Source organism: Trichosurus vulpecula, chromosome 3 (assembly GCF_011100635.1).
Source record: "Trichosurus vulpecula isolate mTriVul1 chromosome 3, mTriVul1.pri, whole genome shotgun sequence".
Classification (NCBI taxonomy): Eukaryota; Metazoa; Chordata; class Mammalia; order Diprotodontia; family Phalangeridae; genus Trichosurus; species Trichosurus vulpecula.
In genome coordinates this window covers 327,045,116-327,058,733 of record NC_050575.1, presented here as the reverse complement: position 1 = coordinate 327,058,733, position 13,618 = coordinate 327,045,116, and the positions used below count along the sequence as shown (strand labels likewise).

The window sequence follows — 13,618 nt, the reverse complement described above, 5'->3', positions numbered from 1 at the left end:
CCTAACGATTAAACAACTAGTACATAGCTATTGTCTTATAATTCCCTTTCTTGTTGGGGGTTATTTCTTCAGAAAGAAATTTACAATTAGTACTTCAACTGTGCTTCTTATTCTCTTTGAAACCCTCTTCAAACAGGCTTTGAAACTTCTATCTTCAGTTACTAATGATATCTTAATTGTCAAATTTAATGGCCTTTTCTCAATCCTCATCTTCTATCTCTTTGAAATCTTTGATACTTATCACCCTTGTTCTTGATATTCTCTTCTCTCTAGGTTTTAGCAACACTACTCTCTCTCTTGGTTCTTCTACTACCTATGTGATCCTTCCCTTATCAGTCTCTTTTACTGGATCTTCATCCAGATCATACCCAATTACTGTGGGTATCCCCCAAAACTGTCCTGGGCCCTTGTCTCTTCACTCATTATACTATCTCACCTGGTGATCCCATCAGCTCCATGAATACAGTTGTCTCTATGCAGATGATTTTTTAAATTTAAATTTTATTTTATGGAATAAAACAAACATTTCCATAACAAAGAATAATAAAAATGATGATTGCACATGAAACTGCATTAACATAGAGAGCAGTTGCATGTGGGGTGCTAAGAAATTGTGATCTGCCTAGGTTTACACAGCCAACATTGTCAGCGGCAAAACCTGAAAGCAGGTCTTCATAATAATTTGCTCTACTGGTTCTTCAAATTTCTATTACCTGTCCTTCTACAATGCTGAGAATTTTTAATTCAACTGCCCCATCTCATACTCAAAAAAATCCAGGGCATCTGTCCTCTTTTCCCTACTTCAAATTTGCACATCATTGTACCTCCCTCCCATCCCCACAAAATCTGCTTCATTTTTGCTCTTGAGGAAGAGATTGTTCTTCTACTTGCCAAGTCCAACCTCTCTACTAGTACTTCTGATACCACCCCACCTAGTCTCCTGTGGGAGCTCTTTTCTTCAATCATCTTCATTCTTTTTCTAATCCACTGGCTTCTTCCATGCTAACAATATAATCATATCTCCACTCCTCTTCAAAAATGTTTCCCTTGATATTACCATCCCCTAAAACTGTATCTCTCCTCCTTTCACAGCTAAACTTCTATAAAATGCTGGCTCCTTCCTTTCCATCCACTTCCTCACCTCCCATTCACTTTCCAGTTCCTTGTGAGGTAGCATTCAATCCCACCATTCAACTGAAACTACTCACTCCAAGGCTGCCAATGATCTCTCAATTACTAATTTGGATAGGCTTTTTCTCAGGCCTCATTCTTCCTGCACCTGCAGCATCTGATACTGTTGATCGGTATCACCTCCCCTCCCCCATTTTTCTTCTCTGGGTTCCTGGGATACCAGTTTGTTCTTATTCTGACTACTCCTTCAAAATCTTCCTGTTATTCACATTATGCTGCTAACATATACCTGAGAGATCTATCCAGGGCTCTCTCCTCCCTATACTCTCTCGATGGTCTTATCAGTTCTCCTATGTCTATGCAGATGACTCCTCTATCGACATATACAGATCTCTACTCTCTAGGGCTCCAGTCCCAGAACACCAACTTCCTGCTGGACATATTCACCTGGATTTTCCACAGGCAACCAAAAATCAAATTGTCCAAGATAAACAACAGTATCTTTCCCTTTATTCCTCCTTACACTTAACTTCCCTGTTTCTATACAGAGCACCAATATTATTTATTTATTATTATTATTTATTCTTTAAATATTTCTTCAATTCTTCAGGATCTATGTATTCTCTCCACTAATGCATGCTGCAACACTTTGTGCAATTAGTTGAAAGTTAGGAAAATTGCATCTGAAAATCTGAAAATGAATCAGGGCAAGCACACATTTTCTGATCAATTTAAATTTTTCTTTTTATGTTAAAAATAAAAACCAACTACTATCATATACTAAGCACTCTTCAATTTGATACAATATACTATCATAACTTTATGTGAAAGACACAGTACACAGAATAAATAAGTAAATGGAGATAAATCTGTGTGTCAGGGCTTTGCAACTGTCAATAATCCAAGTCCAGCATGTCAGAGCAACTTTAACTCTTCTACAGGCAATAATGAATTCTCTCTGTTATTATGTGACTCTATTTGGTTTCACTGTATTATCTCAAGAACTGTTCCAAATCCTTGTTTATTTTTCACATAAAATTACATTTAAAAGAACAGTGGGAATAATAAAATAAGACATCTTGTAACTGGTATAAAGACAGCTAGTTAATTTGGTTTATTAAAGTTAATTTCCTTTAATGACAGGTTTACTACAATGCTACAAATATGATAAACCTTAATTAACATATTTTTCTTTGGGAACAGTTTAAAAGGTTTGTTTTGATGACAGATCTAGTGATTGCTGTAATTTTTTACTCATGCTTGTAAAATTATTTAGTACATACCTCAGGTGTCAGCTTTGCTATGGATGTGAAAAGCATGGAAATAATCTTAAAAAAAGAGAGAGAAAGATTTTTAAAATTTTTCTTAAAATGTTAAAAAGCGTCTCTATGACTTTTTAAGCCAGTATTTCTCAGCACTTACGTGTTCCGCAAGTCGATTATTATATCGACAAAGGCTGAAAATCAGATTACAGGTTTGTCTTATATTGATTCCATCACGAATATGTTGAAACAAGAAGGGAAATCCCTGTAAAAAGTAATGTTATTAATTTTGAAAGCAATGATAATTTTTGTCAAATACTCTATTCACATTTACCTTCAAATGTTTCAGAGATTACTTTACCTTTCCACCTGTTAATGCTGCCATATCATTCTGAGACAATGTTAAGTGCCTAAACAAAAACCAAAAGGAAAACACATTGAAATGAATTCCCTTTCCCTAATGCACCACTGCAGAACAATGACTGGTCCTTTGTCCCAGCACTAGAGTTACCTGAAAGACTGCCTGTAAGAATCTGTGAAGATTCAGTTATCCTCTACCTACTTTATAACCACCAAGTTGTTTTTAGAACATTCTGAGCTCCCTAGGATATACTTAAAGAAATCTGATTTGATACAGAAGGAATTGGAACCCTAAGAATCAACCTGATTTTTGAATGGCACTCCAAAACTATTATTATCTATTGACTACTACATGGTGTCCCTAAAGTCTGGACACATAGGCAAAAATACATAATTTGAAATAGTTGGAGTATTAACAGACCTTAGCCCCCTTGACTTCTTTTTCTGGGGTATGCTAAAGGAGAAGGTGTACTTAATGAAAATCACAGATGCAAAACACTTGATCGAACGCATAAAGAGTGAATGTGCTAAAGCTGACGGCAATGTGGAGTTATTGCATCGAGTTCATGTGAATCTTACAAAGCACATCAATTTTTGCATCACAAATGATGGAAATCATATTGAAGATGTTATTTGTTAATATTCCAATTAAATCAAACGTCGCTGAAAATTTCATTCATTTGGTTTCTTGAAAATATGCATTTTTGCCTATGTGTCCAGACTTTAAGAACACCCTGTATTATCACTGACTGAAATATACCGAAGGAATTGAATCAAAAATAATTTAAGAGTGTCCAAACTTTTTTACCTTTCTGAGCGGGACTGTTCAACCAAAAGAGCAACTAAGGCTATCATCTTTTCAAGTGCAGCAGGCCTGTATTTTTCTTCTGCTAAAGAAAGTATGTCTTCTTCCTCTTCTTCCTCTTCTCCTTCTTCTTCTGATAGTACTTCAACTTGAGGCTAAGTAATGAAGAGAAAACTTATGGTTTCTGAATAGGGATTGGTTCGATTTTCTGATGGAAAAATCCATTGCAGAAAAGCATACTAATGCATTGTTGGCAAAGCTGTAAAATGGACTAACCATTCTTGAAAGTATTATGAAATTATGTAAAGAAAGAAAAAAAAATCACTAAAATGTCCATATGCTTTGACCCAAAATTTCTCTTGTTGGGCACAAAACTTAAAGAGGTCAATGACAAAAGGAAAGGTCCCACACACACAACAATATTTGTAATAGCACTTTCTGTAGCAGTCAAGAAGTGAAAAGAAAGTAGCTGGCCATCAGATGGGGAAGGGCCACACAAGCTGTGGCACATGAAGTAGAATCTTACTGAAACCTGGGGAGACTCACATAAAACTAGTACAAAATAGAACTAAGAAAATGGGAACAAGGACTACAATAATATAAATAGAAAGAACAAGAACAACAAAACAACTGAAACTCTACTGACCAGATTTGGCTCTGGAGAAGTGACATGAGAAGGTATCTCCCTATGTTTAGATTAGCGGAAGACTAAAGGGATGGAACACTGCATACAATGTCAGACTTTTTAAATATGTTTACTTTTGTCGAATTCTTTATTTCCTCTCTCTTTTATTCTTTAAGAACTGCGTTCTGGGAGGGAGAATGGTGACACATGCATGCATATACACATATGTATAATCACAACCACTGTACTAAGTACATATATGCATATTGGTATACATGTATGTAAATATTCCCACTGTACTGAGTATGTATACATGTGTGTGTATACAGTAGGTGATATGAAAAAAAGATATTAATAAAACTTTATTTAAAAAATTCAGTTTTATCATTCTGACAAATTCAAGGACACAGGTCAAAGCCAAGATTAATTTGTAACACTGCTTCATCCATATTAAGAAAACATATGGACTTAATGGACAAGGATTGTTAATTCTCAATCTAATCCCCACAGTACTAAGTATTTTCTTCAGAGCAGATCACCTAATGGCTCTACCTTCTTAGAGCCAAAGCTCTTTGGGATAAAGCAAGATCAGAGTGGCTATGTTGAGCATTAGAGAAAACAGCATTATTTCCTGTCTGATTAAAAAAAAAAACTCCTCCTTCAGGAAGGGAGGTAACTATTTCAGGTTTCTCATTAATGCCAAAGTTACAGCAGTATGCATAAGACAGGAGTATCTTCAAACTAAGACCACTGTAGGATTTTTTATTCCATTTGATTAATTAAAAAGAATGCCAAAAATTGGCATTCTTATTAGTAGCTGAGGAGAACCAGAGTTATTTATACAATGACCACAACACTGTAGAATAACTGAAAGACTTAAGATCTCTGATTACAAAAAACTGGTAAGAAGCACAGTTCCCATCCTTTGACAGAAAGTGCAGAGACATATATTTTCAGATGCAACTAACACAACATAAATTCGCTTTTCTCAACAATACCAGTTAGATATTAAGTCTTTTATTTGAGAAAGGAACACTTTGGGAATAGTGAAAATGATTAAAAAAGGGAACGAAAATAGTTAAATTATATTCATGGTTTCTTACATAATCCTCTATTTTAGACGTTATACATAGAAATGTTGATGATTTTCTAGTGCGTAATAAAAAATGATTTGACTCTTTATCATTGTGAATACCAGAAAGGACTACTTCGTAAATGGTTTCTAAACTGAGAATAACAGGCAGTATACTTACATTTTCAGGCCCTTTGGTTCCCATGTAGAAATGCACCATTGTTGAAATAGCTTGTAGTGAAAGCAAAAATTGGCTCTAGAAATACAGATAATGAGTTACATCAACACAGGTAACATTAATAATGAATTCCTCAATACACAAATATTATATATATATGTATACACACACATATATATGTATAGGAGTTATTTTAGCACAGAATTTCTGAAGTAAACAAGAAATATCCTCACCTCCTCTTCACCCATTTTTGCGAATTCATAAAGAAAGGCAAAGTACTCAGTGAGATGTTTACTATGAGGTTTCACACCATGTTCCATAATTGATAACAGTGTCTTCACAAATCTGGTGACACAAGAACGGCTTCCTATATCTTCCACAGGACCATCCATATCATCTGACCTGAAACAATTTAACATGACTCTAACATTGGTACAGGTGAGAAAACATTGTGCTAAGGTGGAAACATTTTTTAAAAATTACATTTATGCATTTCACCATTGTCACAACGAACACCAATAGTAATTACATATATTATAGAACCTAAGTGCTAAAAGGGCTCATTAAAATCATTTGAGTCCAATTTCTTACCCTAGTTATGAAACTTTTCCTCACTCTGAGTGCAATCTAATGGTTCTGTGCTGGGTCCTCTTCTCTTGTCTCTCTACATTTTGTCATGAATGACCTCATCAGATTTCATGGGTTCAATTATCATCTCTATGTAGAATACTCCCAGATCTCTCCCTATACATATCTAGCCCTGTCTATTGGACATTTCAAACTGGATATTCTATAACTTTCTCAAAGTCATAATGCTGAAAAGACACATTTCTCCAAACTCATCCACTTTCTGAACTTCCTCTTTTCTGGAATATATCACCATGTGTTCAGTCACAAAGGTTTATGACTCCAGTGTCACTATCACCTCCTCATTCTTAATCCCCAGAACTCAGTCAGTTGTTAAACCTTTCCTGGCCCATGTCTCCCTTCCATGCACACAACCACCTCTCTAGCTTAGGCTTTCATCACTTTCTTCCTGAACTAGGACAAGAAAGAGCACTGGGCCTACAATCAGATGGGTGTCTCACAGTAAGTGTCTCAGACCAGATTTTAACTGATTGCAGGTCCAGTGCTCTTTCTTGTCCTAGTTCAGGAAGGAAGTGATGAAGGAGTCAGGAAACCCAAGATCAAGTCATGATTTTGGCACATACTAACTCTAGGATCATAGGCAAGTCCATAAACCATTTAGTGGCTCAGGCAGTAATTTAAAATTACAGTTAAAATTTGCCAATCTTTATCAGTGAACAATCTTCAAGAGATATTTGGCAAGAAATATTCACTATCAGTAGTTCCCACTAATAAAATAATTCTATCCCCAAAACATGATAACAGGAGAATACTTTGATGCCTCTGTGATTTTTATTAATACAAGCATTTCCTTCAATGCTATTGATTACATCCTATTCATGCTTTGTCATCCTATGTAATTTTCATTCATATTCTTCTGTAACTCCTCTACCAGGATCCACTAATCGAGCAATGGATCTTCCTTTAGCTGTCTCTAGGTCATGTGGATGCTAATAGAACATATATGTCTATTAGTTGTCTCCTGCTGTTTATGTGACCAGTCCATCATTTTTTCCATTCCTATCCCTCGCCAACATTCCTGCCCCCATATCCCCTATACGATTCCTTGTTGGTAGTAAGTTACATGTTTTACAACTGTCCTTACGTGACCTTCAACTTTAATAGAAAAGAACTCTAGTACTTTCATCCATACAGTATTCTCACCAGGAGGCTACTGAAAAGATAACTCTATGCTTCAGGGGGAAGCTTGCTATCATTAAAAGCATCGTGTAATTTTCCAAAGTTAACCTAGATTATGCTCTTCCTATACGTCCAGCTCAATGCTCATTCACTGTATAGTGATATTCAGAGACATACATCATGATAAGCCAATTCTGTGGGGATGCCTACCCAATTAAAATGATAGGCTTTCTATTATGGTCAATAAACTGAAAGACTTGGGGTAAGGACTTATTTTTCAACAAAAACTGCTGGAAAAACTATAAAGCAGTAGGACAGAAAAGGAATTTAAGCCAAATTTTCATACCACATACCAAATAAACTTCAAATAGAGACATGTCTTAGGTAAAAAAGTCATATCATTAAATGAATTAGAGAAGTAAGGAATAAAATACTGTTTACAACTATAGATAGAGGAAGAGATCACTATACAAGGCAGGGAGAGGATTATAGAAAATAAAATATACAAGTTATCTTTTTATTTGAAACCTTTATCAAAGAAATTTTCTGCAAAAAGTTTTCCCAGGTAATGACTTCCTTGCTAATTTTAACTGCACTCGTTTTGTTTTTGCGCACCTTTTTAACTTTAGGCAATTAAAGCTGTAGTGGTAAAAGGATATGAACAAGTAGTCCTCAAAGGAAGAAATCCAAGCTATCAACAACCAGACAAAAAAGCATTCCAAATCACTAATTATTAGAGAAATGTGAAATAAAACACTTTAAAGTTCCATTTTGTCTCCACTACATTGACAAAGATGACAAAAGCAGAATGCTGATTGTTAGAAAAGTGGTAGAAAGATGGGCCCACTAATGCATAGTTTGTAGGTATACAAATTGATTTATCCATTTCTGGAAAGCAATTATGAACAATGACCACAAGTTCACTAAACTGTATGACCACTGACTCAGTGATATCATCAATACGCATATATCTCAAAAAGGTCAAAGGCAAAGGACCTATATGTAAAAAAATATTTATAACAGTTCTTTTTATGTTGTCAAAGAAATGCAAACTAAAGAAGTGCTTAAAATCTAGGGAATGAATAAATTATGGTATATGAATGCAATGCAATACTACTGCACCATTACAAATGAAGGGATGAATTCAGAGATGGGGAGAGGAGTGAGCTGAACCAGAACAACCTACACAATCACGAAAATATTGTAGAGAGTAACAACTTTGAAACACTTAAGAATAAGAACTCTGACCAGGGCAATGACCTGCAATACTTCCAGAGAATCCATAATGAATTAAGCTATCCAAGTCCTAACACAGAAGCAAAGAACTTGAGGTTCAAAATTATATATATATTTTCAGATATAACCAATGTAGGAACTTGTTTTGCTTTATTATGCACATTTATTAAAATAATAACCCCCTTCCTTATCTCAATGGGATAGAGATGTAAGGGGATTAGCAAGATGGTTGCCAAGTTATCAGAAAAAAGTGCCAACGGTGCCCAAGAAGAACAGAAATAAGGGTAGAATGTAAATACGTAGCTATATACTTAAAGGCAAAGAAAGCTTGACAGAAGCCTACATTTTCATTTAAAATGCCACTTTTCAGTTATATTTTGAATACAAAATGCTAATTAAATTTGGTGTTTCTTAAGTTCAGAGTTTTATCTTAAAAGACAGCATTCCATGGCTGTAGGGAGTTTGGAGTCTTCAAAAGTATACATTCAAAGACATAAAGGTCAGTAAGTGCTGACATTTTAGTGGTTGTCTTTTTAAAGTAAAGTACCTTCTGTGACAGCATTCGTTCCTCTGGTGCATTTTAAGACAGTGTTATCTCTAACATGGGTTTCTTATTTGTCTGATTAAGATGCAGCTGCTTTTCCTGGCTTTATCCTAAGTGGCATGGCTTTCTCTTTACTAAATACATTGGTTTTAAACTGTACAGTTCAAATGGAAGCATCTTCACTGATGAAATGTAATCTCTAAAGAAACACTGGCAAAAACATTCTATAACATATCTATTTACTATCTTTCCAGCATTATATACAAACTTTCTTGGGAAGATTTACTTGATCTGGATCTTAAGGCGATTTCTTCTCTACAAGACATTTCCCCACACAACTGCTTTCCACTGCTGGTAATGGGAACGAAAAGCCAAATGAAACAGTTCCTGACCTTAAGAAGCTTAGCTTCTACGTGGGGGTGGGGGAAAAAATCAGAGTATTCATTCTATCAGAGAAAGACACTTTATTGTTACATGTATGGGCAGGACAAGCAAGTGCTTGGAGAATGTGATGACTGGAGGAAGAGGTAGAATGTCTTTGTTTCACGTAAGAAGATGCAATGTAATATTCTGCATCTAGCACTATATAAGTTTGATATCTCAAAACAGAACAAAGTGTAGATTTTTTGTAGATATGTTGTCAGAAGACACAGTTGTCCAATGAACTTCGTTGTTTTAAGTTGTTCAGTTGTGTCTAATTCTTCATGACCCTGTGGACCATAGCATGCCAATACTTTTCGTGGGGTTTTCTTGGCAAAGATGTTTCTTTCCTTCTCCAGCGGAATAAGGCAAACAGAAGTTAAGTGATTTGCCCAGGGTCACACAGCTAGTAAGTGAATGAGACTGGATTTGAACTCCAGTCTTCTGTCACTCTAGTCCCAGTGCTCTGTCCACTGAATCATTTAGCTATTTCTATTACTTTTAGGAACAAATATAAACTCATTGACTTGTTTCTCAGTCTTTTTTACAACCTGGACCAAAACTACTTTTGCAACTTTATTAAAAATTATTCTATTTACTGTACTCTGCTGTCTAATCAAACTGCCTTTTTTGCTGTTGCTTACATTCTACCCTTATTTCTGTTCTGTTTGAGCACTGCTGGCACTTTTTTCTGATAACTTAGTTGGCAGCCATCTTGCTAATCCCTTTAACATCTCTATGCCACTGAGATAAGGAAGGGGATTATTTTAATAAACAAGCATAGTAAAGCAAAATACTCCACTACCACCACTGTCACTCATCATCTTCCTTCCAAACTGTGCTTAAGTGTCAGTGGGTGAGTCTCTGTGTGTGAAATCTTTCCTGATTTCTCTAGCTGCCAAGGTCCTCTGTCCCACGTAAATTATCTTGATCTATTTTGTTGTTACTTATTTATGCACAAGTTGTCTCCTTTACAGAATTTAAGCCTCTTGAGGGAATGGACTATGTCATTTTTGTTGCTGTATTCCTACCATACTATCTAGCAAAGAGCAAATGGCTCTAGAAATGTAGAAACAGGATAAAAGTTATCAAAAGAGTGTGACTGGAGCAGGCCAAGTATACAAAGATGATAATCTTGTTTGAGAAAATCAAGGACTCAAGGGGAAAAGCATCATAGGAAACATTTAGGTAAAGATCAAGAGAGGCAGGAAAAACAAAGTATCTGGATGTATAGTGGATGGAGTGATGCACTTTAGGCAGGAAGACCGGAATTAAAATCCTAACTCAGATACTCATTAGCTACATGACTCTGGGCCAATCACTTAACCGCTGTTTACCTCAATTTTCCCAGCTGTAAAATCGTAATAGTGACCTCTATCTCACAAGATTGTTGAGAGGATGATAAGATCATATATAGAAAACATGTTTTGCCAATCTTAAAGCATTATATAAACTCCATCTATTATTATCAAAGGAATAAACTACATGCTACTTGGACAGAAAAGGAAATACATGAAGGGTTTAGGAAACTAATCACAAGGCAAGACAGAGTGATAATGAGGATCATCTAGGCATCTATTATAGAGCTCATCTTAAAACAAAGAAGGTATTAATTTCTGTATCTGCCTCAATGGTCACTTCATTTTTCAAAAGAACAAGGGGAATCCTACTTTTTTTGGATCTGATTCTTACAAAAAAAAGAAACAGGGGGCTAAGGTGGAAATGATGAGAACATTGGGGGCAAGTTACCATTTGCACCTAGAGTTGGCAAGAGAGAAGTGGAAGAAAGATGGACACAGTGTGAAATGTACCCTAAATTTTGGTAGAGCATACTTCAAAGAGATCAGATGAGGATATATAGGACCCCATGGACTAAATTCTATAGGAAAAGCCAACCCAAGAAGAATGACCAGTTCTCAAGAATGAAATTCTGAGGACATAACAGAAATAGTTTTGATGAGAAGGAAAAGGGTTAAGTTGCCTAACAATATCACTAGGGAAATACAAGGTAACTCAGAAACCCAAACTAGGGTAGCTGCAGTATGAATGCAGAAAAAAGGATGAATGTGAATAATAATGTGAATAGCTTAGCAACTGACTGGCTAGGAGGAACAAGGAAGGGGGAAAGCTCTAGAATGGCTACAAAATTGTGAACATGGGTGACTGTAGTAGACATAAGGTGTGGAAGGAATATGATGAATTTAGTTTTGGATATGTTGGGTTTGAGGTAATAATGAGAAATTCAGTTAGAGACATCGAGCAAGTAGCTGGAAATCTAAGAATGGAATTCAGGACAGAGAACAAGGATGGATATACAGTTATCCCTTTCATGTTATAACTTTCCCCATCATGATTCTGATATATCACAGGTCAGTATGAGAAATTAAATGGGAAATTTTGGGAAGTTTTGTGGAAGCCACACAAAGGCCAGTAGATGACACAGAAAAAGTTTAGAAATGCAAAAAATATATGTATAGTATTGTATATTAATTCAGACTTTTTCTCTGCCATGAAGGGAGGGCCAAAAAAAATTTACTCAGATTTTCCAGATCATGGGGGTGCCATGTCCCTAATCCCCATGATGTAGAAGGGATAACTGTATAGACCTGGTATAACTAAACTTTGATGGGAACAAATGAGATCACTGAGGAACAGCGTAAAGAAAAAAAAAAGGTTGAAGACAGCTTCTTATTGGAAACCCATACTTAAAGGGCGAAAGATAAATGATAAGTGAAAATGACTAGGGACAAGTGGCACTGTTTACCAACCATACAGGTATGGTGGAGTTGTGGCCGAGGCATCTGAGTAGTGGTCAGGGCTATATGAAAGGGTTTTTCACTTGTCTGAGTCAGGCAGAAGTCTAGGGATGGTGATGACTGTAGCCCAATCCCATAAACTGTGGGCCCAAGATATTTAAACACATTAGAAGTGCTGTCTTTTGTTGTGGGATCCAATAAAACTTCAAATCAATATTCAGGATTAACTGAAGGTATATCCTGTTGGCCCATGCCCAAAGGAAGCATGGGCTGGGGATATAGGACAGGAGGAACACCTTGGTAGTTAAGACCTTCTGAAGAATTTTAGCCTGGTAGTTCAGGAAGAATGGAAGTATGGCCTGAAGTTCAGAATGTCATGCAGCTTAGTTCCACTGGTCCAAGCCTAGAGGAACTATGGCCTACAGTTTCAAAATCAATAGAACATCAGTTTGGTGCTCAAGAAATGAAGAGCAAGGGTCCACCTTCATCACAGTCCTGAAGCTTCCTGGCCTGCCTCATCTCTCCTTCATTTTTTAAAAAACTGTGGCAACATTTTATTTATCTTGAGATTTCTGGAATTCCCCCGATTCCTCCTGATTCCTATGATCACCAAAAAGAGTTGTTCCTTGACCCTGGGAAATAACTGACTGCATAGCCAGAAGACTTGAACTGATTCAAAACAGCTAGATATTTGCTTATTATTTCTCTCAACTATCTTTGGTTTGAATTCCTTTGCTAGCATATTTGGTCTCCCTGGCACATGTCTGGGGGTAGGGCTTCATCACTGACACATTTGGAGCCTCCTGCATAGTCTGGGTCCAGTGATTCTGTAAAATATGTCAACTCAAAAAGACAAGTTCAAGGGAACCCTTAAAATTCCTTAACACCTCCTTTTTATTCTTTTTGGGATAATTCATAACTATATTAATAGAATTTCATTTTTGACAAGTTATCCACCTTCCGTCAGAGTCTCTTTAGTTATCTTACATGTATAAAGGTGGAGATCAATCAATTATTCACCCCACAATATGTAAGTGATAAGATGCTCCCCTCTGTTATATTTAGGGAGAATATATTCTGACAGTTCAGGCCTTATTCACACCTAGTTAACTAGGCTAAGCTCCTTAGGTTCAACAATAATATTCAGATTGGCCAAGGGACTTGATAACACTCTGAGGTTTGCACAAAACCCTCCAGAGAGTTAGAATCAGAGAAGTGAGTGTCTAGAGGTGGAGAAGAGACAGAAAGCCACCATAGTGAAGAAATCGTTTAGGAGGGTTTCTTGGCTTTAGCATGAGTCTTCCCACTTTCACACTCCCTAACCCAGAGAAGGACTTCATGAACTGCAGAAGTCATGTGGTTTTTGGACTTCACATCTTCCTAGTAGTGCTCAAGCAGTGCCTCGGAAGAACTTGACAACAGTTCCTACATTGCCGAGCAGACTGGATGCAGATCCAAAGTT

At 36.4% G+C, this 13,618-nt stretch overlaps 1 protein-coding gene across 2 annotated transcripts in view; it reads right to left on the bottom strand.

Annotated features, from left to right (window-relative positions):
* Positions 1-13,618, bottom strand: part of USP34 (ubiquitin specific peptidase 34) — a 317,435-nt gene that overhangs the window by 35,116 nt on the left and 268,701 nt on the right. For both annotated transcript variants that reach the window (XM_036750464.1, XM_036750465.1), the window contains 6 exons: positions 5,667-5,835; positions 5,437-5,511; positions 3,562-3,713; positions 2,755-2,803; positions 2,554-2,658; positions 2,415-2,459 (listed from right to left, as the gene is read on the bottom strand). In XM_036750464.1, the coding sequence (XP_036606359.1) occupies positions 2,415-2,459; positions 2,554-2,658; positions 2,755-2,803; positions 3,562-3,713; positions 5,437-5,511; positions 5,667-5,835 (595 nt within the window). The remainder of the gene's footprint in view (positions 1-2,414; positions 2,460-2,553; positions 2,659-2,754; positions 2,804-3,561; positions 3,714-5,436; positions 5,512-5,666; positions 5,836-13,618) is intronic.